At 50.3% G+C, this 24,953-nt stretch overlaps 3 protein-coding genes across 21 annotated transcripts; 2 read left to right on the plus strand and 1 right to left on the minus strand.

The window, feature by feature from the left end:
* Positions 1 to 200: 200 nt before the first annotated feature.
* On the plus strand, positions 201 to 3,297 carry HTRA2 (HtrA serine peptidase 2). 4 transcript variants are annotated; one of them, XM_081595856.1, is made up of 8 exons: positions 201 to 713; positions 825 to 1,029; positions 1,119 to 1,313; positions 1,556 to 1,588; positions 1,813 to 1,918; positions 2,051 to 2,120; positions 2,746 to 2,841; positions 2,941 to 3,297. In XM_081595856.1, exons 1-8 carry the CDS (start codon positions 208 to 210, stop codon positions 3,104 to 3,106), a joined length of 1,377 nt encoding a protein of 458 aa, XP_081451982.1. In that variant the 5' UTR covers positions 201 to 207; the 3' UTR covers positions 3,107 to 3,297. The 4 variants fall into 4 exon arrangements, with proteins under 4 accessions (XP_081451982.1, XP_081451984.1, XP_081451983.1 ...); XM_081595858.1 differs by lacking the exon at positions 2,746 to 2,841; XM_081595857.1 differs by lacking the exon at positions 1,556 to 1,588 and having other exon boundaries at positions 1,795 to 1,918.
* On the minus strand, positions 3,248 to 22,574 carry LOXL3 (lysyl oxidase like 3). Of its 14 annotated transcripts, XM_081595831.1 has the most exons (17): positions 22,434 to 22,574; positions 21,183 to 22,342; positions 19,319 to 19,667; positions 17,496 to 17,659; positions 16,637 to 16,851; positions 9,547 to 9,639; positions 8,855 to 8,914; positions 6,469 to 6,685; positions 6,055 to 6,235; positions 5,768 to 5,922; positions 5,355 to 5,522; positions 5,058 to 5,220; positions 4,610 to 4,853; positions 4,399 to 4,514; positions 4,183 to 4,319; positions 3,984 to 4,095; positions 3,248 to 3,803 (listed from the first exon to the last, which is right to left on the minus strand). In XM_081595831.1, the coding sequence occupies exons 3-17, from the start codon at positions 19,629 to 19,631 to the stop codon at positions 3,730 to 3,732; spliced, it is 2,412 nt and encodes an 803-aa protein (XP_081451957.1). In that variant the 5' UTR covers positions 19,632 to 19,667; positions 21,183 to 22,342; positions 22,434 to 22,574; the 3' UTR covers positions 3,248 to 3,729. The 14 variants fall into 14 exon arrangements, with proteins under 14 accessions (XP_081451957.1, XP_081451970.1, XP_081451969.1 ...); XM_081595844.1 differs by lacking the exons at positions 17,496 to 17,659; positions 19,319 to 19,667; positions 21,183 to 22,342; positions 22,434 to 22,574 and adding exons at positions 6,950 to 7,044; positions 7,839 to 7,908; positions 10,625 to 10,679 and having other exon boundaries at positions 16,637 to 16,761; XM_081595843.1 differs by lacking the exons at positions 17,496 to 17,659; positions 19,319 to 19,667; positions 21,183 to 22,342; positions 22,434 to 22,574 and adding exons at positions 6,950 to 7,044; positions 7,839 to 7,908; positions 10,625 to 10,679 and having other exon boundaries at positions 9,547 to 9,603; positions 16,637 to 16,678.
* DOK1 (docking protein 1) lies at positions 22,055 to 24,828 on the plus strand. Of its 3 annotated transcripts, none has more exons than XM_081595850.1 (5): positions 22,055 to 22,151; positions 22,500 to 22,799; positions 22,944 to 23,037; positions 23,252 to 23,436; positions 23,663 to 24,828. In XM_081595850.1, exons 1-5 carry the CDS (start codon positions 22,092 to 22,094, stop codon positions 24,473 to 24,475), a joined length of 1,452 nt encoding a protein of 483 aa, XP_081451976.1. In that variant the 5' UTR covers positions 22,055 to 22,091; the 3' UTR covers positions 24,476 to 24,828. The 3 variants fall into 3 exon arrangements, with proteins under 3 accessions (XP_081451976.1, XP_081451979.1, XP_081451978.1); XM_081595852.1 differs by lacking the exon at positions 22,055 to 22,151 and adding an exon at positions 22,251 to 22,326; XM_081595853.1 differs by lacking the exon at positions 23,252 to 23,436 and having other exon boundaries at positions 23,663 to 23,772.
* The last annotated feature ends 125 nt before the right edge of the window (positions 24,829 to 24,953 follow it).

The raw sequence follows: 24,953 nt of genomic DNA on the forward strand, positions 1-24,953 counted from the left end.
GCCACCTCATAACTCGCGTCCCGCAGGGACCACAATTCCCGGCATTCGCGGGGCGGGGGCGGAGTTGGCCTCCCGGAATCCTGGGTCCCAGCGTGCACTTCTGGAGACTTCAGGTACCGGCGTCCTCAGCGTCCAGCTGTCCTCCTGCTCGCGTTTACGGCGCCGCCTCTGCGCTGGGCGGGCGAGGAAGCTGCCGAGGCGGAGCTGATGGCTGCACTGAGGGCGGGGCGGGGTGCTGGCTGGAGCCTCCGGGAATGGCGGGCTTTGTGGGGGGGTCGCTGGGGAAAGGGACCCCTGTTGACCCCTGACCTCCGGGCCCTGCTGACGTCAGGAACTCCTGACCCTCGGACCCGAGTGACTTATGGGACCCCCAGTTTCAGGGCCCGGTTGTCTGTGGGGGTCCCTGAACCACGGACATGTCTGAGGTCCCGGACTTCGGATCTCCGAGCACGGCTGATCGCTGGGACCCCAGATCCCCGGACCCCGGAAGACTCAAGGACTCCTGGAACCCGTCCGCGCGTGTGGCTGGCGGTGGCGCTGGGCGCTGGAGGGGCAGTGCTGTTGTTGTTTTGGGGCGGTGGGCGGGGTCCCCCGTCTGTGCTCGCCTCGGTCCTTGGCTCGCCGCCCACCTCACCCCGGAGCCAGTACAACTTCATCGCGGACGTGGTGGAGAAGACTGCCCCTGCTGTGGTTTATATCGAGATCTTGGGCCGGTAACGGTGGGGGTAAACACTAAGGCACCGAAGCCGCGGGCTAGAGGGCGGGCGAGAAGGATGGGTCCGAGCCTCCTCACCTCCGTACTCTCCCCCCGCCCCCCATTCCAGGCACCCTTTTTCGGGCCGCGAAGTCCCTATCTCGAATGGCTCAGGATTCGTGGTGGCCGCCGATGGGCTCATCGTTACCAATGCCCATGTGGTGGCTGATCGGCGCCGAGTCCGTGTAAGGCTGCCTAGCGGCGACACGTATGAGGCCGTTGTCACAGCTGTGGATCCCGTGGCAGACATCGCCACGCTGAGGATTCAGACCAAGGTGGGGGTCGGGGCAGGCCATGTCTGCTTGGGGCCGTGAATTTGTTCACATCTCCAGATGACTGGTTTCTTGTGCCCATTCTCCCTTAGGAGCCTCTCCCTACGCTACCCCTGGGACGCTCAGCTGATGTCCGGCAAGGGGAGTTTGTTGTTGCTATGGGAAGTCCTTTTGCACTGCAGAACACAATCACCTCCGGCATTGTCAGCTCTGCTCAGCGTCCAGCCAAAGATCTGGGCCTTCCCCAAACCAATGTGGAGTATATCCAGACTGATGCAGCTATTGATGTGCGTCCTGATATGAGAGAAATGAAAGACTAGGTTGAGGGAGGGGGGAATGGGTGTGTGGTACAGGCACCAATTGTGATAGATGGTGGATGAGCCTACATACACGGATTGGGTAGCAAAAAATGTGGCCACTCCTTCATGGGCTGGGAAAGGAGAGGATTTGGAGAAAGTGCCTATATCCTGGTTGTGCCCCCAGGCATAGAGTCCCTGGATTTCTCCCATATTTTCTCCTTGTCCTGCAGTTTGGAAACTCTGGAGGTCCCCTGGTTAACCTGGTGAGTGCGACATCCTTTCCAAGAACCCCTATCCCAGGTCAGTATGGGAAGGGGTGGGTTTTCCCTAATTCACTAATGTTTGGTCAAGTTTCGGAGCAGTTTCTTGTTGGCTGTCTCCCAGGATCCAACTAGATCTACCCCAGCACTCCCTGCCACTCTTGCTCAGGTGCCCTCATCTCCTATTATTTGTTTGGGCTAGAGAATAGTGGGCTGTGTCCCAACAGGATGGGGAGGTGATTGGGGTGAATACCATGAAGGTCACAGCTGGAATCTCCTTTGCCATCCCTTCTGATCGCCTTCGAGAGTTTCTACATCGTGGAGAAAAGAAGAGTAAGCCTGGCTTGCGGGGAAAGGGGTTTCTTTAAGTGGCAGGGGTGGGGAGGGTTTGCTGGAGAGGTGTCTATTGGGAGGAGGGGAAGTAAGGATATACCTTGGTGGGGCTCATTTGTCCTTCTAACACAGATTCCTGGTTTGGAATCAGTGGGTCCCAGCGCCGCTACATTGGGGTGATGATGCTGACCTTGACTCCCAGGTATGAGCTTTAGGAGTAGTGACACATAGGGCCATCAGTGTAACCAGGGGTGGGTACTTGGCACTTCTGTTGAGCTTCGTTCTTAGTTCTGTTTTTATCTAAGATGAGTTGCCTCATACTTGGAGCTATCAGAAGGGCTGTTCTCTCTCATGATCTTGATTTTTCTCACCTCACTCTATTTTGCATACCTCCCATCCTGTTATTGCTTAGATTGACAGTACCCAACCTTCCAGACGTGGCTTCCCTATGAGTATTTTCTGTTCTGGCCAACTTGATTCCTAATCCCATGTTTTTATGTTGTTCTTATTTTATATAGTTAAATATCAAATTGATCCTTCTAGGTTAAGCTAAAGTTACAGCACTTCCTAAAGTTATATGTTCTCTTAGGATTCTAGAATGACATTAATGCTATTGATTTAACCCTGTGTGTCATTTGGAATGTTACCTTTTATATACGTATTCCACTTCCTAACTGCTGGAAGGCAGAAAGTGAATTGCTTTTGTGTCAAGAGGATCTAGTGCATGCCCTGTTCACACACTTGTCAGTGTGCTGAAGAAAGATTTGAGGTGAACCCCAAATGAGGAGAGTGCCCTGTGATTAACAGAGTGATCTGTGTCCTTTCAGCATCCTTGCTGAACTACAGCTTCGAGAACCAGGCTTTCCTGATGTTCAGCATGGTGTGCTCATCCATAAAGTCATCCTGGACTCCCCTGCTCACCGGTGAGGGAGAGGCTGCATTAGGAGGTGGAGTTGGGTGGGGTGTGTATGTGCCCTTGAACTGGGCCATCTAGTCCCTTCTTTATCTATCTTTTGCCATAGGGCTGGTCTACGACCTGGTGATGTGATCTTGGCCATTGGGGAGCAGCTGGTACAAAATGCTGAAGATATTTATGAAGCCGTTCGAACCCAATCCAAACTGGCAGTGCGGATCCGGCGAGGACAGGAAACATTGACCTTATATGTAACCCCTGAAGTCACAGAATGAATGGATCAGCAAGAGTAGGAGGTTCCTGCCCTGATTTCAACCTTGGTTTCATGGCTTGGGCTCTGAGGGCACCTGGACAGAGGATTAAATGAACCAGTTGGGGGCAGGTCCCTCTAACTACCAGCACCAATTCCTGGGCTCTGAAGAATCACAAAAACACTTTTTATATAAAATAAAATTATACCTAAAAACATGTCATACTGAAAAATGAGGGGAAGGGTGGAACACTGCTCTTTCCCCCCACAAAAAGGCTAGAGGTAAAGCTTTATCTTCCAGAACTGAGGGGAGATACTGGAGTTAAACCATTCTGACCTCCCTATTCAAGAAAACGAGCTGCTGTTGTCTGTTCTGGGCAGTTAATTAGGTGTGCCTCTCTGTGGTGTGCTTGGCTTGGTGCTGGGCCTGGGACCAGAATTCCCCGTGCCTGGCCACAGATCAGGACAGCTGGCCTAAGAAAGAGGGCAGTGATTTCTGTTGGACAGTTCCACATCCACAGTGCACAATGGACAATGCTGTGGGCCTGCTGACGTCAAAGATTCCTTGGTAAGCTCCTGAGGTAATGGCAGCCTCAGACCCCTGCCACTGGGGGCCAGTGGTGGTCTGCAGAGGAAGTTGGTGGCACCTTAGATGATCTGGTTACTGGTCTGGCCAGGGTAGCGTTCAAACCTCCTGTTGGCCTCTTCACTGAAGGCATCCCCTGCAAGGTGAACAGGTGGTTTGGGTAGGAAAACACCCATTGTGGGGAAGGGTGGGTGGAAGTGGAGAGACTGGGAGATCCAGAAGTGGGTGGGGAGACACAGAAAGAACCTAGGGAGATGAGAATGAAGGCCTTTCCCTCCCACCCCCAGGCCTTCTGGCTTCTCTTCCCACCAAATACCAATGTGACAGTTGTGCACCCAGATGCGATGTCCATCATATTTGCAGTTACATTTCATGGCGTTGTTGGTGAAGTCACTCTCTGCTACTTCAAAATTGGGGTTGATGACCACCTGTGAGTAGGAGAAAGCCAACAAATGAGCTGCATTCTTCAAAACACTCCTCCCACTCAACAACTGGAAATCTCAGACCCCAGGCACCTGCAGAATGTAGTTTCCTGGTTTCACATCTGTGATGTCAATCCATTGACAGTCGATGTCATGCCGGTAGAGATCCCAGCAACCCACAGTGATGCCCTGCTCTCCGAAGTTGGCACACTCATACCTCTTGGAGACATCTGAGGAGATGAGCATATGTCGTGTGAGGCAAGGCCGTGGAGATGAAGATACTGCAGTCTATTCTAGGGCCCAACTCACCCTCCTGACATTCGGTGTCTTCTAGACAGAAACTAGCTTTGTGACCCTCAGCCACCTTGGTGCCATTGGGGGTCAGGATATCGTAGTGAGTGAAGATGTCCATACTGTGATAATGCCTGTGGGGACAAGGGAATCCCTGTTTCCTTCCCTGCTCCCAGCAGGCTCGCCTCTTCCCCAGTGGTCTTGCCCTTCTACTACTTGACCCTCTCACCCATGACACTCATGCCACACCCAGGAGTGGCGCCCAGCCTTGGGTCTGAAGTCAGCACGTCCCAGGTTGTGGATCTGGGAGGAGAATCTGAGCAGACGCCGGTGGCCATAAGGCCAGTTGGCTGAGCGGGCCGAGCTGGCCAGGCAGTTCTCTTCAGCAGCACAATACAACATGTGCAGGGGCCGGTCCTCGATGTAAGCGGTCTCCTGCACCAGTGCTGAGTGCAACAGCAGATCTGATGCGGCTGCACCAAGGAAGGGAGGAGAGTTAGACATCACTGGTGAGGGGCAGGGACAGGTGGGAGTGCTCCCATCCCCCTCCCCCTGAAAACTGGGGTGAGACTGGCTTTCCACAGAGAAGGTGTACCCTTCCAGATTGCAGCTCTCCTTGCAAAGAGGTGACCCAGAGCCTCCCTTCCCTGGCTTGCATCACCCTACACTTCACTCACTTTCAGAACAAATGACTCCAGCAGTAAAACGGCTTCCTGTCCTCTTGCAGGTGACATGAGTGCCATGATGAGCACATTGGTCCAGGGACAGCTCAGTCCCTGTGCAGCGCACTCCACTCATCACCACCTCTGTTATATTCCCTGAATCCCAGTACCAGGTCTCCTGGGGACATACAGAGGTGTTTTTGTGAGGCCACCATCCAGCCTCCCCAGCCAAGGGACTCATTTTGACAGACCTCTGTCCCAAACACAACCTTTGGAGGCAATAGCCTTGGTTCCCTTCTCCTTCCCACTCACCTGCAGGCCATGGTTGGCATAGCCCAGCCCAAGCTGCCTGCAGGCAACCATGGCTTCCAGTGTTCCCCAGTCATCTCCACAGATGAGGCCCCAGCGAAAGGACCCAGGTCCCCCTATCTGCACTTCGACTCGCCCTTCATGTCGGCTGCGGCCCCCACTGAGTCGGATCTGTAGTGACGCAATGGAAGTGCTGTGGAATCTTTTGGGGTGGAGTAGTGGGAGTCCGTAGTGGGCCTATGGCTGAATGGTGATTCAGAAGAACTTACAGGGCTAGCAAGTGGTGGCATCAAGGGGGAGCTGCAGGATGCTAGGGGCCTGGGGCAGTGGGCAGTAGGGCCATCAGACTGCATCATGACCAGGCAGGACTGGATAGGACATGAGATTCCTGAACCAAGGTGGAAAGAGTGACTGACCTTGGTCTCTACCCCAGTGTAGGGCCAGTTGCATCGGACACCAGCATCTTGGCTATGGGAGCAGTCTTCAGCTGTGATGTTCTTGTGGGGGCACTTCCAGAGAGAGAGTTCCTGTCCAGAGCATCTAACTTCACTTAAGTGGATGGCACCCATGCCTAAGGTCAGAAGTCAGAGATCAGGAGATTCTAACTTGACTGTCTGCCCAGGGGTCTCCTTCCTAAGGAAGGTACCCCTCCAGGAGTATCTACCTCCTACCTCCCTCTCCCTCCAACCTGTACCCCCCTCACCCTGCCCCATGCGGGCACCACTCAGGGCCTCTCGAGCACTCCCGAAGCCTAGCTCCCGACACACCACGCTGGCTGCTTGCAGGTCCCACTTGCGATCACAGACTGTGCCCCATGTGCCAGCCTTCAGGACTTCTACCCGGCCCTCTGCTGGGTGGGCTCCACCCTTTAGACGCACTCGGGCCTGTAGAGGAGATAGAAGTGCCCAGCAGTGAATGGAAACATCAGCACAGAGATGGTAGACCTGGGAGATGAATGAGATTCTGGTGGGAGGGACCAGGTGGTCTCAGGTCTGTGGCCCAACCCCTGGAAGGTTCCTTTCTGTACTCAAAGGGCAGAGCTATGCTTAATCAAGGGGTGGCCAGGCTATGGGGTTCTTCACCTGGCTGGTGGGGAAGGTCATAGTGTTTCACACACCTCCCCCTGAGGCTTCGACTGTTGCTTCTTCTGGCCACTGGACGCTGCGTAGAGAGGGCTTGGCACACAGCTCACCACCGCAGGGGCCCCCCCAGGGCACCTGGTGGTGTCATTGGCTCGATAGAACTCCAAAGAGCAGAGGGAGAGGTGGGCCTCCGTGCCCACGCACGCCACCCCATGCAGACCAAAGGAGTGTTGCTGCCGCTGGGCCAGCAGCCTGGGGGGATAGGAGTGGGAGCAGTAGGGTAAAACAATGCTCCTGCCTCTTTGCCCACAACCCTCCTCCCACTCCATGCCTCCACCATCCCCCAACCTTTCATGACCGCTTTAGTTCTTCTTCTTCTCTTCTCTGCAGAAACACAGAGACAAAGAGACAATGGTAATGGGGAGTTTCCAGGCTGAAAGAGCCCAGACAGGGGGGTCCTTGGGTATGTTCTGCAACAGAAGAACCCTGTGGGGAGGAAGGCTAGTTTTGACTTGCCTGACAGAAACCTTGTTCTGTGTGGTTTCAGGGAGCTGGCCCTAATGGAGGCTGAAGCTGCTGTGCAAAGAGATTAGGAAGCCAGGACTGACCATCTGGAAGAGATAGGCAGGAGGGAGTAGCTAACAGGAAGTCTGAATGGCCAGAGTAAGCAGATCTTTCTATTACGCTGTGACTGAAAGAACTAAACGAGTCAGAATGCAAAGAAGTGAGTAAGTATTGGGTCTACATGGCTTCTTAGAGGCCAGAGGGGCTTCCAGGCCAGAGGATGATGTGCAGTTACAGGAAGAACAGACCAGATGGTGAACACAGGAAAGACTGGAGCTGGTATATATAGGAATGAAGATGTACAAGTACAAGACAAAGAGAGATCACATGACCAGAGAAGGAGAGTGGATGTGAACAATAGAAGGATAAGGATAACCCCAGACCTAAAGCTGAACTGTATGAGTCTTTAATGAGGTAGTCTATGCTTCCGTAGTTTAAATGTAACAGAAAGAATGTTCCATAGCCACCTGAGCAGGAAAATGGGACGAGATTAGAGATGTTAAAACTTGGAAATATAGCAGAGAGATGCTGGAGAGAATGAGGGGACTTGCTTATCAGCACCAACAGAATGGAATATTGCAGTGAGCCATGTGATAAGAGAAGTGCTTTCTTCCCAGAACGGTCGCTTTGAACCCAGAGAGAGAAGGAATCAGTGAGGCCTTGTGTTGGTTGAGTGGGCCTGTGAGGGTGGTCTGGTGGTGAATTACTGCAGTTATGTGCTCTATTACTTGATGTCAGAGGGGGAATATGATGATTTGAAGCCACTGGCTAGGAAGACACAGACAGAGGGATAAGTTATAGACAAATCAGACACAGGAAGCCTGGAGACTTTACAGAATACCTGTGGAAGCTCAAGATAAGTGGACTCTGAAGCTCAAAGAGACTTGGTATTCTTTCAAAGTCCTGTCTGGCTGAAAATAAAAGTGAAAGAGGTCGTCACTTTAATGTAGGGGTCAGGGAAGGCCAGAGTATGGCCATGTTGTGCAAGACAACCCTAAGCTAGAAGGGTACTATGGGAACACCCCCAAATTCCAAGGCCTGTTGAAGGCACCAGAGGGAGGAGCTGGGGAGTAAGGGGTACCTGGGACCACCGAGTGAGCCTGGAATGCTGTGAAGAGAGGAGGAGACAATAGAAAGGGCTGGATTCTCTATAGCTCACCCACTGCTGGAGAAGCTATCCAGGAGACTTCATGCACGAACTGCCTTCAGAAGCCAAGTGAGATGCACTCATTGGGATCGGAAGCTTTTTGTTCCCTGGGGTTCTGAAGCAACCCAGGAGGAAAATGATGGAACTGGAAACCTAATTGTGTTAACTGGGCCAGAGGGTCAGGACTGCCATCTGACTCCTTCCCTGGGAAAGGTTCCAGAGGGTATCCTGAGTCTCACTTCCAACCCAGTAGCACTTATTCCATTTAACAATTAATCAAATAAAGGTAGGATGGGAACACTGATCCCTTAGGGAAACTTAACTTCTTGGGCGAGAGGCAAGCATGGCATCTGAAGGACAAGAGTGCCAGAGTATCTACTAAAATCTGCTGGGGAAGATAAATAAGCATGTGGAACAAGAGGAGTCAATGGGTGAACTTCTATGGAGATTTTTCAAAAATCCTGTGACGAGCATAATTCCTCACACAAAAAACACAAGAGCCAAAAAAAAAAAAAAAAAAACCCAAACAAAAGGGCCAATCTTACTTTACATTTTGGTGAATCATCTGGAAGGTGGCTTGTAACAGTTGCTGCTGCTCCTCCACCTCCTGGTGGAAGCGTCTCTTGGACCCCTTCCTAACCACAGCCCGATGCCCCCGACTCAACGCTGGGCACTCCCTCTCTTCTCCACCCAGCCTAAACTTTATTTACCTCTTAATTGGCCCCCTGCCCGTTCGGGTTTTGGGTTTGGCTTTAAGCTTGGTGACTGGTCTGAAAAAAGGAGAAAGAAGTTAGTGGAAGTAGTGGTCAGGTACGTTACCCGGGAAAGGTAAAGGACTATTTCTTTTTTCTGTTTCTAGGAAGGACCCTTCATGCAGAGCATGGGAAGGGGCAAAGCAAAGGCAGTCAGATTTTCCACATATACTGCTGAATACCACTTCACTGTATTTTTGGAATACATGCTGCTCTCTGGATTCAGCAACAGTGATGAGAAATCTGTTGATGTCAGTCCAGGTGGTGAGGGGAGAGGAGATGAGAGGAATGGTAGAGGGAGGAGAGAGTGTGGGAATGTAGGTGAATGAAGGGAGGTTAGGAGTTAGGGGAGGGGAGGAAGCATGCAGGTGGCTGAGGCTGGAGTCCAAGCTATTTGGGGGCAGCATAAAGATGCAGAGGTCTCTCCTTAGTCGTTCCTACATTATTTCCTCCTTGTGTTTCCTAAATCAAAACTTACCCATCCCCATGCCTGCCTCCCCTCCCCTCCCTCCTGGAATGGCCATTTTCCAGCCGCATCCCTAATTCATCAGCTTGGGTTCTGGGATGGACATGGATAGGATGCCTTCCATCCATCCACCTCCTGGGGCCACAGGGATGAGCAGGAGGTCCCGGGGCTCTTGCCCCATTACCTTCCAAGGGGCTTGGAGCGTCGGGCCGAGGCTTTGGCCGCTCGCTTCCTCAACTTTCTGTGAGGATAAGACAACAGCAGAGTCAGGAACAGTCTAGAACCAAGTGGGAAAAGTTGGTGGAACAGGGACCAGGGGCAAGATTTCTGTTTTAGCAGTTAGAGGTCTCCTGGTGGCAGGATCTTATAACATTAGATGTCCCCAAGGCTCTACCCTTCACAGCTATTTGGCCTCATAAGCACATGAACAAGACAGGTGAGTTGCAGTGAAGGACGTGGAATCGGGGCTGATAAAGACCCTGTACTAGGACCCACAGAAATTAGGCTAAGGCAGATGGGGAACAGGATTCTTGGATTGATATTAGGGCTGATCTAAACCTGGGGGAGGGCTGGGGGCACAGGTTAAAGTAGAAGGGTGTTAAGATTGCCAGACTGACTAGGCAAGGAGAGAGAACTGGCCTGGTCACACCTAGGGAGACTGACTATGTATTTTTTTTTTCTGGATGCGCTCGGCTTCTGGCATATCCAGGCCTGAGGCCAGTGAACTAGGACCAAGGAACAAGGCTGGACAGCAAGGGACATTAACTTGGTCTGACTGGGGAGCATGAGGCCATGATGCTTAGATGACAGCATCCTTCCTGTCTAAATTAAATCCCATATGCTTTAGTCATTCACAAACAGCTCATCTCCCAAACTTACTTCTAGGGAATTAAGGTCTAAAACCTTATTTCTTTTTAATTGACCTAAATATTTGACTTATTTTACTCTTCAAGAGGTTACCTTAAGTCCAATGAATGGAAACTAGGTCTGTTTCTCCTCTCATTCTCCCTCTGATTTCAAAGAATTTCATTTTGCCCACTCTTTGTCCTGTCCAACTATATATAGATGAATGCAGGTCTTGTCTGTCTCTCTTTACAAAATTTATGGAATTCCCTGTTATCCTCTTAGTTATCTTGTCTTTGAACATGTTCCTGTTCTGCTGTTTCTCTTGAGTTATATTTGGATGTGGTATATTATGGCAGATGTGCTAGGATTTTAATATATAGATTTAAACAGGGCTGAATCTGCTTGGTATTTCCTACCTTGGCTTCTTCCTGAGGATGGTCTTTGCCAAAACATCCAATACGTCCAACATTCCTAGCAAAGAGTCTACAGTAACTCTTGGGTCCCTTTCCTGAGACACTGCTAAGAGTTTAGAACCTTTCATCAGATAAGTATAGTGTAAAACGTCTTCTCCAAATGTCTTGTTCTCAAACATGTCTGAAATGAAATATATCTGGCACTTTCTTTCACCAGTAACCAAGAGAAATCATGTAACAGTGCTCAGAAAAATGTAGTATTATCTAGAAATTTAGAAGTACTTCTTCTCTAGTTATTTAAGGACTTTATAAGGTCTTTATAATTATATGGTATATATAATTATTAATATATATAAGGCCATACAGGTTCCATTGAGGCCCTGGTACTTATTTAGGACCAGTGCTGATATTTGCCTTGATTTAAATTTCTTCATTCACAAATGTGCTTGTTTTCGCTAACATTTGTTTCTTCAACCACCAAACATAAAGACTCACCTACATCTGCATATCCTCTTCTCATTTGAATTGTCTCTCTTTCCTAAAGCCACCACCCCTAAATGTTTCTGAATTCCTTCCCCTATGATCCTTTCTCTCCTCAATTGAGAAGTTGCACATAACCTTTCCTCAACTGAACCCTTTTAAACATATTCAAATCTCTCTCTCACACACACACATTCCACCCCACATTTCTTCTTAGTAGAAAAACTTTTCAGTAGTGTCAAAACTCATCTTTCCCACTCACTCCTTAATCCACTCCTTTCTGTTTTTCCCCACCCATCACTCTGTGATAATAAATCTAGAATTTTTTTTTTTTTTGGTCTCACATACCATTCTCTTGGTAGCATCTGACACTGCTGTTCTCTCTCCCTCCTTAGCTGTCACAACACTACTAGCTTTATTTGAGTCCTAATTCTGGATGCTCTTTCTTGGTCTTCTTTACAGGCTCCTCCTCTATATGGTCATTTACATTTTTAGAGCTCTAAGGCATTCTTCTCACTTCAAATCCTCTCTTTATATGTTCTCATTTACATCTAACCTTGTATATCCCATTGCCTTCTTGATGTTCCTACTTAGATATCTCAAATTATCTAAAATTTAATGTGGGTCCAAAAATAAACTCATAATTATTTTAGCAAAATCTATGCCAGAAACTTAGGAATCAACCTTGACATCTTTCTCTTCTTTGGCTCCCAAAGTCAATCCATAACTAAGTCCTGTCAATGTTCCTTCCTGAATGACTCTCTAATCCATTTGCTCTTGCTCTTCTCTAAACCATTCTCAAAATGCAGTCAAAGTGATCTCTGGGAGCCACAAACCTGATCATGTCCTCTCACAGCCCTCCTCATTAAAAAACTTCAGTCACTTTCCAATACTTTTATCAGAAAGATTCAAATCATTAGCATAGCCCATAAGGTCTTCTATGATCTGGTGCCTAATTAACTCTCTCGTCACCTCTGTACTCTCAGCACCTTGCACAGTGCTTGGCAAATAGCAGGAGTTCAATAAATATCTGTCAATGAATATATCTGAATATGAACTAGAATATCTGAAATGAACTAGAAGAGTGCCTTCTTAAATAGCACTTAAGCTCTTAGAATCTCAATTTCTTTGCTTGCAAAAAGACAGTAAATGGTTCAGTTATCTGTACCTTCTTTTCCTCTTCTAAAATTCTACAACTTTTACCAAATCAAATTGAAAAATGATAAACACACCACATTCTGATTTTCTGATTCTCTAAATCTTACTAACTTCCTCTAAAAACTAGCAGATACATCTTCTTTCTCCAAGGAAGGCAGAGTTGTTTATAACTATCCTGCCTAGCTTTTATCATTGTATTACTTACGAGGAGTCTCCCTCTGTCTGACTTGACCTGTGAAGGAATATCTACATCAAATTCTCATCAGAGGAGACTAGACTCTCCCAGGACCACTAGAATCTCTTTCCCTACTAAGAATGAACTCTGTACTTAATATATATTTCCTTTTCCAGCCTTCATATCCCAGACTCAGTAAGAGATTCCAATATGTACACATATATTCCTGATTTCTGAAACTTTCTTGAGTCTGTGCATACTTACGGACAATTCTTGGGCCTCAAAATTCCCAGGGATGGCCCATGTCTAAAGCTAGTTCATATTAACTTGAAGCCCAGAGATGCTGGGCACCATCCTTCTCTTAAGCAGCTTCAGAATCATTTTAATTATCTATTCTTTTATTTTCTATATTCTATCAGTCACCCTATATCTATTCATTCCTCTCTCTTTGTTGTCATCCTCCTAATCAGCTTCATTTTTATAATTCCTAATTAATCTTACTGCATCTAGAACCTCCTCTTCCAATTCACTACTATCAGACAAACTTTAAAAAACACTGGCCTTATTTTATCACTGTCCCATACAAGTACTTTTATTTTTAAATTTTTAACAGGATAAAGGTAAAACTCTCCAATCTGGCATTAAAAATGTTCCATTCCCTAGCCTTACTTTATCCATTCAGATTTTTCTTCCACTATTTCTCAGTATGCATCTTCTCTCTGGCTTCCCTTGTGGCTCAGCAGTAAAGAATCTGCCTGCCAATGCAGAAGACATGGGTTCAGTCTCTGGGTTGGGAAGATCCCCTGGAGAAGGAAATGGCAACCCACTCCAATATTCTTAGTTGGGAAATCCCATGGACAGAGGAGTCTGACAGGCTACAGTTCACAGGGTCACAAAAGAGTTGGACATGACTTAGTGACTAAACAACAATCTTCTACTCTAGTCAACTGTCTTTCAAAATATTTTATTCATTTTCATTTCTGTTGGGGTCAACAATGACATCCAAGTTACTAAATCATATTCATTTCTCAGTCCTCATGTTTTTGGAAGCATCAGCAGTAGTGACTCAGTTGATCCCTCTCTCTCTTCCTTGAAGCACTTTACTTGGCTTCCAGGTCTCCACACTCACCTGGTTTTCTTTCTACCTCACCTCCCTGTTTGCATTTTGCCTTATCTTCCTGACCTCATAATGTTTAAACTCCCTAGAGTTCAGTCCCTGCACCTCCTTTTCTCTATTTACACTCCCTCCCTTGGTAATGTTGTCCAGTTTCAGGGCTTTAGATACTTGTATTCAACTGAACTCTAGAGTCATATACCCAATAGACTCACCATTTTAGTGTCTAAAGCACCTCAAATTTAATTGGTCTAAAAACAAGTTCCTAATATACAATCTCCACTCCCCCATCCCCACACAAAACATGCCCCACTCACTGTTTTCCTTATCAAATGAGGCCAACTCCATATCTAGCTCAGGCCAAAAACCTTGGAATGATTCCTAATTCCTCTCATTCTCTCATATCATAATGAATCCATCAGCAAATCCTGTTGGCTTTATCTTCAACACAGAATTTGATCACTTTTTCACCACTTTCACTGGTCACATCACCTCTCATTTTCTTTAGTTGGCTTTCAGGAGACAATAACTGCCTAACTAGTCTCCCTGCCTCCTTGACTCTACACATTCCTTACAGTCTATTCTTAACAAAACAGCCCAAATAATATGTAAAAAGTGGAAGACAGATGTCACACCTCTGCTCAAAACCTCATTTCACACAGTAAAAATTAAAGTCTCTCAAATGGCCTTACATGATCTGGCTCCTCATTCTTTCCTTATCTCCTCCTAAATTACATCTCCTGTCATTTTCTGCTTTTTCACTCAGCTCCAGCCCCAGTGGCCTCCTGGGGTATGACAAGAATTCCCCCTAATCCCTCACCATGATATCTTCTCATTTATGATGCCTCTTCCTGGAGATGCTCATCAAGATTTTTGCATAGATTGTGCCCTTTAAATATTTTCTCAAATGATGCTTCCTCTGACTTATTTTAAAACTGCAATTCCAGTCCCACTTCCTAACATTTTCTCTGCTTTATTTTTTATCTATTACACTCTTTGCCATCCTTACGTTTTGTAATTTTACTTTTTTCCTGATTTTTCCCTAGTTCACGAGATCAAGGATTTTTGTTTTTTTCTTTTTTGTTGTTGTTCATTGTTGAATTCCTAGCGTCTACAACAGTCCCTGGCACACAATAGGCACTCAATAAATGTTTATTCTCTATACCTTTGTTCATGCTACCCTCTTCATCTGAAATGCCTGCTATTTAAGTCACGCTAATCTTTCAGAACCTGGAGTTTGGATTTGGAAAGGTAAAGAACAAGCACAGGGAAGTATAGGCCCAAGGTAGATAATAGCAGAGGAGCCCAGCACATATATGTTTTAAACTGTCTATGAGTTGCTATACCAGCAAAAGTATATTCCTTGGGGCCTAAAGAACTTTCAGATGTGTCTCAGAGCCAAGGCAAAAACAATTTCAGTAAGTATGGAAAAGACTGGAGGCTGGATAATGTACTGATTTTCAAAAAGGAGGAAAAGGATTCCTCAATTTACAGATAATTTATGTTCTACAATAGTTATTAAGTAGAAAGTTTGTGAGCATTGAGGAAAAAAATATGGTGATCCTTAGAAATCTAAAAGGATTTCAGTAAAAGTCAGCTCAATCAAACCACCATGATTTCCTTTAAGATGACTAAAATTGCAGAATGGCTGTGAACATAGTATATCTGGATTTTAGCAAAAGACTAATAAAATTTCCTATAACTTCATTATAGATAAGATGATGAAATGTTGGCTGTATCACTGTAGTGTTCAGTTTGTCCCAACTGTTGAAAAAGCATTTCACAACTAATGATTAAAGGTTTGATGTAAATCTGGAGGATTCATAAGGAGAGTTAGACTTTGGTTTTAAAGATTTCAACAAATTTAACAGTCACTTTGATGAAGTCAGGAGGCATAGCTATGGTATCTACTGAACAGAGGGGGCAGGGAGGGATGACAAGTGCAAAATAATGTCAAGATTCAAGATAATCTCATGGGATCATTATGGTTTTTAAATGATGTATCAAACATGAGATCATGTATCAATCATTTCATAGGGTAAACTCAACAGATTTAGGTTCAAATAGGCTGCTTCTATCAGTATCAAGGAGGAGGGAAGACCTAATTTAGGTGATTACAAGGTCAATATGAGCAGTGGGATGCTGCCTCAACGGAAAGGCTGTGCAAAATCTAGATATGCTTTCATTAAAAATGAGCTTTTATCCTATACCCTGCCCCGATCAGCCCCACATCTGAAGTAGCATGCCCAGTAGAAGGTCACCCAGATGTTAAGAGCTCTTCCTGCAAAACTGGTCTAATGAAGAGCTGAAGAAAACAATCATTTAAATTACAAAGAGGTTTCCAAATTTCTCAAAACGGCCGAATTAGATGCTCCAGGGAAGCGAGACGCAGTAAGCAAAGAGCCGGTCCCCAGTGTGATCCATTCCCCGGAGGCCGGCGCATACACCAGGGCTCCAGTGCAGGTGGAGAGGACCGGCCTCCAGGGCTGAAGGATATTCTGGAAAACTAGCTCAGAAGTCCTGAGTGCTCTCGCGCTCACAGACGCCTAGTGGGCCGCCGGGACCCAGGGAAGGGCCCCGGCCTCTTCCGGCGCCCTCCGGCCTTCGGGGATTGGCGGTCAGGATGGGACCGCCGCCCCGCGGGCGGCCCAGGCCTGTCACCGTCAGACTCGCGGCGTCTGGCCCCGCCCGGGTACTGCCTCGGCCGGGCGTGGTCGCTACCCCCACCCACCGACTCGGACCCGCGGGCTCCCGGGCCGTTGGGCGTGGCCTGGCGAGGCCCAGCTCTAGCCCCGGGGCGCGGAGACGCCACCTGTCGACCGACGGCCTCTCGGGCCCCGACTCCACCGCTGCCGCTCGCCGCGCCCCGGCTCTGGCCACTGGGGCCAGAGCTTCGCTGGTCCCGCAGCAGATCCGCCTCGGGGACCGCTTCATAGTCCAAGATTTCTCAACTGTCTAGTTTCACAGAGGCCTCCTCATTTTCCCCGGCTCCCCAGGTGAACCAACCCCTTCGGAGGTCCCTCAACACCACTCCTTAACAAGCACCCCTCAACTCCAGTAGGCTGCACCAGCGCCCACGTCCCTTCACCTGTAGAAGGCCACGTTGACCCGCTTTTCGCTCGGGAAGCCCAGCATCCCGCAGATCACGTGGCTGTTGTGCGCACTCCAGCCTTTGTCACACACTTGCGACCAGCCATCCGAAAGCCTGACTTCGACCAGTCCCTCAGTCACGGGCAGGGGCCGTCTGCCCCTTCCAACGGCTGGCCGAAGTCGCACCTCCTCCACTTGCAGGTGATGCTCTACCTGGGGGATGGGACCATAAGCAGAGGAAGGAATCCCAGTGGCACCTTTCATATGTCTGGCCACTCTCAAGAAACCCTGATTGAGCGTACTTGCTGTGAACCCAATGGTGAGATGGGGCTGAGAGGCAGGCCTGCTCTCTATGAGGTACTGACTGAGGTGTGTGGGTGTGTTGACTTTCCTGCAGCCACCAGAGTGTAAGGACTTGCTGTGCTCTGAGAAATGACTAAGGGTCCAGAAGAAGCTGGAGAAGGAGCATATAACTCTGCTTGGAGCCTGAGGGAACACTTCACAGAGGAAGTGGCATTGAAGAAGTAGGAGAAACTAAGAGTGAAAGGTTCCCTCTGGAATATCTGAGCTGAGAGAGAGCACAGGTGCCCTGGGGACCAAGGATGAAGTTGGAGAGGTTTATGCCAGGCTTAGTAACTTGAATGCTAATGCTAAAATAAACCTGGACTGTACAGTGTCTCATAGCTCTATCATTTTGCCCACCTCCCCAGTCTCCCACCAACCCCAATTATCCCATTGGGCACATGGGATCCCCTCCATTCTAGTATCTCCACATATAACCACCCCACAACCCTTTCTGTCTTGCCATCCTGGGTGGTATGTATGTATGTGTGTGTGTGTGTTTATGAACTACAGACCTCAATGACATTGGAATCTGAGAAGCCAGGGAGGCGCTCGTCCTTGCAGATGACCCCAGCATCCTCATCGTGGGTACAGTCACTGTTCCCCCAACCCCGGGAGGCACATTCAGTCACACTCCGCTCAGTCCCACTGCAGCTCAGGTTGTCCAGCCAGATGCGGCCTGTGTGGAGGGGAGATAAGGGGACAGAGAGGCTTGGAGAGGTAGTATGGGGATGTTGGTGAGAGTAAGCATGGAAGCCTCACACCTGGTAAGATAATGGGTAGGGAAGGGACAGGGGACCCTGGAAAGGAATAAGAAAGGGAGCATAGGATTGATGGAGGGTTGATAGTGTTCTGGGGATACCCAAGAATTTGGTAGGGTGAATAAAAAAACCCGAGAGTCAACACTGAAGTTCTGACCAGTCCTTACCCATTCAGTGATAGCCGCCTGGTGTGCATGAGGCACTCTGCCAAGGTATGTACATATGTGATCATTCTTAGAACAGAGCTGCCAGAAGATGTTATCACCATTTTGTATAAAGAAATTGAAGTTCAGGGAAGTGAAGTAACTTGCCTAGGACCATACAGCCAATGCATGAGGGCTTAGGGATTTGAGCCATTTGTGAGACTTGGAAATGTAAGATCCTTTCACCTCAGCCTTACATTCTCCCATGTGACTGCCATGTTGCCCCATGTTCTTCTCTTGACCTGGACCAAAATGAAATGAGTATCACTGACTTTCTCTCAGAACTGGTGGCCCTTCAAAGGGCCATGTGCAGGGAACCCTCATGCATATCCTGACAGGACTTACCCATCTTCTGCTGGGATACCTACCTCTCACCCCATTTGGCTGTTGGGACCATCACAAACTATTGAGACTCTTTTATTACTTTCCTCCACTCCAGGTCTGATTCAGTCCTTTGATGCCACCCAGAAAAATCCTTCAGTCAAATTGACTGTCTTCATGTTTGAATTCAACCATCATGTAATTATTATGCAAAGCTTTTTCATTTCATATCAAATATCCCTGGTTTCTTCAGCTATTCCTCCTTGAAACGTGGCTTCCAATCTTTTACACCTGGTAGCTCTCCTCTGAAAGTACTTCCATTTCCAGGAACCTAAGTCCCCTATTCAGGGATTAAACCTGCACCCTTGGGAGTGAAAGCGCAAAGTCCTAACTACTAGACCATCAGGAAATGCCCAGTACTTCCATTTTCTACTTTCTCTTTGAAAATGTGGCATCTAAAGTGATATTTTATTCCAGATGTGGTCTAACCAGTGGGAATTGGGGGTTAACTGCAAATTGCACCAGCTCTATCAATCCCACTGTGAGTTTATACAATGCAAGTGCCCCCAGGTCTCAGAATTGCTCCTAAGCCCCTACTAACCACATCATACTTGTCCTAAAGTTTATACTTGTCTTTGGAAGCCCAGCTTGTCGGTTTCAGCTCTAAACTATAATCTGATCTTGTTGGCTGCAGTCTGTGATCACTTTTGTCTTTGGGACATCCAGACGTCATTTACCTGCTCTCAGCTTCCCATGAAACCAGCTGTACTCATCTGTGTCAGGGCTGTCTGTGCCTGTGGCTTTGTAGAATCATACTTTTGCAGGAGACAGTAACTTACAGATCATCTAGTCATTTTGCACATGGGGGCATCTGAGGCTCAGAGAAGGCATTGATCAGCCTAAGTCACACAGCTGTATGTTGGTTGGTTTATCCTCCACGGGTGTACTTGACACTGGCTGTTCTTGGTGTTCTGTGTCCCCAAGGCTGTTCCCTCTCCCTACATTTAGGCTGTACTTTGGCAATACCTAGGCTGTGCCTGAAGCATTGCTCACCTGTTCCAGGGCCATATTTGGCACTGTGGGTCCAGCCTGTGGCCTCTGTGAAGCCCAGCTCCCGGCATAGGACATGAGCAGCCTGCAGCGTGAAGTCATCATCGCAGATGGTGCCCCATTCACCAGCCCGCTGTATCTCCACGCGGCCCTCGGATGGCTTCCTGGGGAAACCAGCTAGCCGAAATCGCAGCCCTTGGCTCCCGGCCCTCTTCTCAGGTGCCGTGGATGGGGTTGGAGATCCCAGGCACGAACTGCACAGCAGGCACAGCAGCAGCCCCCACAGGCTCCACTGCCAAACGCTGACAGGTCGCATGGCAGGGAAGGCCTGGGTGCCCCAGGGAGAGAGAAGCTGAAATTGAGAAGCCCAGGTCTGAGAGAGAGGTCATGAGAGGAAAAGAGACACTGGTTAAGACCAGAGACAGAGAGCCAGTGTGACAGAAAGGGGGAGAGCCAGGGGCTAAGAGAGACAGAAAGAAATACATACTAAATAAGAGAAATACACAGTACAAGAGGCACAGACTGAGACACCCAGATTGGGGAGGGTGGAGGGGGGAAGAGAGAGAGAGAGAGAAGGCTCTCCTTCTCTTCTGTAAAGAATAAACTCTCACTATTAGTTGTCATGTCTCACAATGTCCTTTCCCTAGTTCTGCTATCATCACCTCTATATCCCGACTCACGGGTCAAGGAGACCCAGTGATCAAAAGACAGAGATTAGAGACCAAGATCAGAAGCTCATCAAGATAAATAGGTTGAGACTGAGCAAGAGACACAGAGAGGGAGACCAAGACAGACAGGATGTGAGAGGAAGGGAAACTGTGGGAATAAAAGGGGACCAAACAGACAGTGGAGAGAGAGTGTGTGTTGAAAATGGACAGAAGGGGATCAGGAGAGCGTCTGGCACACAGAATTGGGGAGCAACTGAGAAAGGCAGGCAACGAGTAAGGAGTTCAGTTCAGTTGCTCAGTCTTTGCGATCCCACAGACTGAAGCACGCCAGGCTTCCCTATCCATCACCAATTCCCGGAGCTTGCTGAAACTCAGTATTCTTGCCTTGAGAACCCCACCAACAGTATGAAAAGGCAAAAAGGAGGAGAGGGACTGACAAAAGCCAAAGAGTAGAGGCAGGAGGGACCCATATGATGCTGTTCAGCCAGAGAGAGGACAGATAGTTACAGATTGTGGAAAGAGGCAGGCAAGAAGGGGCTTAGGGCACCCTCAGATCTCAGGTCCCCTAAATGGGAGCCAAGCTGAGAGTCCTTTCTGGGCAGATTCCAGGTAGAAAAGGCAGAGAACCAGAATGCATTGGAGAATTTGCTACATATCCTACATGCCCTGCAGGGTCAAGGGGCCCAGAAGGGCCAGGCCTCAAGGTGGGGGTGGGGTGGGGTGGGGTGGGGTTGTCCAAGCCTCCTGCCAACACAGCCATCTCTTTCCCGAGGCAACAGGAGGCAAGAGCACTAGTCGGCTTCTCAGCCAAGGCCTTCCCTCTGTCGGGAGGAGAACAGTTCCTTTACAGCGAGCTCCCCCTACCCGTCCCCCCCCCATGCTTCCCCCAACTCAGACAAACAACACAACAGGGAAGCTTTGTTTGGGGACATTTTGGCTTGGGGACCCAGGGAGAGGGCCTCACAGAGGAGCCCCCAGCCTTCGGGCACTCCGATGCCTTATTTGGAACACCCTGTAGCCCCCACTCCCCAATATTTGCTTCCTTTCTCCACTCTTCTTGTGTCTTCTTTGACTATACAACCCTCAGTAGCTTGGCTTTCCTTTGATTCCATCCTACATCACCCCTTTCCCCAGGTCCCTCCACCATCCTCTCCATCTACAACTCTCCTTCCTCCCACCAGGAGCGTGACTCCCCCTACCTTTGGCTGAACAGGGACCCTAGCGGCTGGGAGAAGAGTCTTGGTCCTGTAGATCAATCCTAGGACTTCCAAAAAAAAGTACTTGGGAGACTGCCCCTCTTTCTCCCCCGCCCCCCCCTTCCTCGTTCCTCCCACGTCCCCTTGAGCCCTCCCACATTCCGCCTTCTCCCAGGATCCCTCCCAGGCCAGTTCCCTCCTCTTCTCCCCTCCTCCTTGGAGCTGGCCGCTGCCGCCGCTCGATCTCCCTCCCGCTCCCCTCCTCGCCCCTCCCAGCCTGTTTAATAAAGCTCTCTTTTCCCGCAGGTTGGGGGCCGGGCAGCTGCGGTCAGAGAGCTGGACACACAGGAGGCCACGGGGCCGCAGACTATCCCGGGCTGCGCCCCGTGGGGCGACTCGGCTCCGAGCTCCGGGAAGTCTTCAGTCCCCAGCCCCAGCCCTTCCCCCACGTCCCAGGCTCTGCGGATCGTAAATAGCCCAACTCCCGCGGAGCAGGGGTCGGGTCAGGTCCGGGGAACTGAAGCCTCGAAGGCCCAGAAAGTCCCTCCAATGCCCCAGGGTGCCCATAGGCATTTTCAAGATGATGTCACGGCCTTCACTCTGATGTCACGTTGAGCATCTGACGTTGTACGCAGCCCCCAAGCCTAAGAGCCAGAGTCCTCTGACCGAAGTCACAGGGTTTCTCTCGGTAAAGCCACTAGTGCAAGACCTAGGGCTGGGGGTGGAGGTCTGGAGGTGGGGGTCTGGTGGTGGTACCCCTTCCCCTTCCTCTGGCCCATCTCCTTCCTCCGGCTTCTCGGTTCGCGGAGGTTGGGGAGGGGTGGAACGTCTCCCGCGAGCCCCGCCCCGCCACGCCACGCCCCGCCTCCGGGCCCGCCGCGCCAGGAAGCGCTGAAGGAACAGCCGGGGGCCATGGACGGGGCCGTGATGGAAGGGCCGTTGTTTTTGCAGAGTCAGCGTTTCGGAACCAAGGTAGTGTGGGCAGGGGTTGCCGAACTTCATCAGAGCTAGGGGTGGGCGACTGAGCCCAAACGGTGGGAGGGGGAGCGCGGCGGGTAGCGGAGCGGCGCCGGGAGCTGGAGAGCGCCGTGAAGTTCCCGCTAAAATGCTTCGCACATTCTTCGGGGAAGCGCCCGCCGGCCTCCGGGTATGCCTGTCTAGCCCTGGGGAGACAGAGCGGCATCCTTCTGGGGAAACTTCGCCAGCGGCTGGAAGCCTTAGTTTTGAAATCGGCCAGCGCAGGTCTTTCCTTACCCCGTCGGAGCCGGGCAGCCGGTGCTTGTCCGCTCCCTCCCCAGCGTCTCTCGGCTCTTTCCCCAGAGATGGAGGAAGACCTGGGCGGTTCTCTACCCGGCCAGTCCCCACGGTGTCGCGCGGCTCGAGTTCTTTGACCACAAGGGGTCGAGCTCTGGAGGTGGCCGAGGGAGCTCGCGCCGCCTGGACTGCAAGGTGATCCGTCTGGCAGAGTGTGTGAGCGTGGCCCCCGTGGCGGTGGAGAGCCCCCCTGAGCCTGGCGCCGCAGCTTTTCGCCTGGACACCGCACAGCGATCCCACTTGCTGGCGGCCGATGCGCCGTCCAGTGCAGCCTGGGTGCAAACGCTGTGCCAAAACGCCTTTCCGGTGAGGGGCCCGGGGCTGCACTGGGCCCAAGAGGCGACGCGGGGTGGGAGCAGTTACAGCGGCAGAGGAACTGGGCTGGCTCAGACCCTGGGAATCGCGGTGAGGGAATCACAGCCTCCTTCATACACCTTCTCTTTACCCCAGAAAGGCAGCTGGGCCCTGGCACCTGCCGAGAACCCACCCAAGCTTTCTGCCCTGGAGATGCTGGAGAACTCGCTGTATAGCCCCTCCTGGGAAGGTAGACGGCCTGAAAAGCCCCAGCAGGGATGGGGTGGAAAGAAAGAGTGTCCTAGGAGGGGAAGTAGGAAGCTCCTGAGAGCCGGCTTTCACTAGAGAGAGAGAGAGAGAGAGAGAGAATGTGTGTGTGTGTGTGTGTGTGTGTGTGTGCAGTCTGCTCCCTTCTCCCACCCAAGTCCTGGCCAGGTCCCAGTCTAACTGTGTATTCCTTCCAGGATCCCAGTTCTGGGTAACCGTGCAGAAGACTGAGGCCGCTGAGCGCTGTGGCCTGCATGGCTCCTATGTGCTGAGAGTGGAGGCAGAGAGGCTGACTCTTCTGGCCGTGGGGGCCCAGAGTCAGATACTGGAGCCACTCCTTTCCTGGCCCTACACTCTGTTGCGTCGCTATGGCCGTGATAAGGTACTGTGCTGTCAAGACAGGACTGGCTCCCTGGGTTGGGCACCTGTGGGAGGGGTGGACAGGAAGGTGGGAGACTGCACTCTAGATAACTCTTTCTTGCCTAGACCATGACCCCACCTCCCTCTCCAGTGGTCTCTTCTCTGTAGGCCCCCTAACTAGCTCTAGCCCTGTGGCTCACCTCCTCTGACAGCTCCTGGTAATGTGTTTCCCTCTACATCCTCTTCAGGTCATGTTCTCTTTTGAGGCTGGCCGCCGCTGTCCCTCCGGCCCTGGAACCTTCACTTTCCAGTCGGCACAGGGAAATGACATCTTTCAGGCAGTCGAGACTGCTATCCACCGACAGAAGACTCAGGGAAGGGCTGGCCAGGGGCAGGATGTTCTCAGAGCTGATTCCCATGAAGAAGAAGTGGCAGACGGGAAGTTGGCTTCCCCCTCGGCCCCCCTGGAGCTCCCAGGCAGCCCTCCAGCCCTATATGCTGAACCCTTAGACTCCCTGCGCATTCTTCCAGGCCCTTCCCAAGATTCCCTATACTCAGACCCCTTGGACAGCACCCCTGCTCGGGCAGGGGAGGGGACACAGTTAAAGAAAGCTCTCTACTGGGACTTGTGTGAGCATGTGCAGCAAAAGCTGATAAAGGCCAAGTTGACAGACCCTAAAGAAGACCCCATTTATGATGAACCTGAGGGCCTGGCCCCAGCCACTCTCCGGGGCCTTTATGATCTGCCTCAGGAGCCCAAGGATGCATGGTGGTGCCAGGCTCGGGTGAAGGAGGAGGGCTATGAGCTACCCTACAACCCTGCCACTGATGACTATGCTGTGCCACCCCCTCGGAGCACAAAGCCCTTCCCAGCTCCCAAGCCCCAGGGCCTGGCCTTATCTGAATCTGGTGCTGCAACTGGCAGTGGCAGCCAAGGCCATAGCTCAGATGCTGCCCTGTACAGCCAGGTCCAGAAAAGTGGAGCCTCAGGGAGCTGGGACTGTGGGCTCTCTGGAGCAGGGACTGACAGGACCGGGGCCAAGTCAGAGGGTTCCACGTGAGAAATAGGGAGACGCTGAGGTTGCTGATAGGAGGACCATGGGGAAGGGGCACTGGGGATCAAGGAAACCTGTTAGAACCAGCAGGAACCAGAGGGGCCTGTGTGCAGAGACCGGGGTACAGGGGGAGTCAAGGGAAGGATGATCTGTCCCAAGAAGTCATGGGAGCGGGACAGAGTCATAAAGGAGCTCAGGGATGGGATCTGGGGGAGGCCAGCACCCCTAAGTCATCCCCACCAAAGGAAGGGATAGCTGCTGGAGCTGAACTATAGAAAAGGGTATTTGGTCAGAGGAGGTATGGTTTGAGAGGCTTGTATGGAAGTAAAAGGAGACACTGAGCTGTGTCTGGATCCCTCCCCCTTCATTGTTCTTTACTATATATATATATATATATATTCTTTTTTGGTGGGGGTAAGTTTTATTCTCATTAAAGTCAGTTTGGATTTAAGAGGTCTATGTCTGTGAACAGTCATAAAGGGGA

The sequence above is a fragment of the Giraffa tippelskirchi genome, chromosome 4, assembly GCF_054371585.1.
Source record: "Giraffa tippelskirchi isolate mGirTip1 chromosome 4, T2T-mGirTip1v1.2.pri, whole genome shotgun sequence".
NCBI classification, from domain to species: domain Eukaryota; kingdom Metazoa; phylum Chordata; class Mammalia; order Artiodactyla; family Giraffidae; genus Giraffa; species Giraffa tippelskirchi.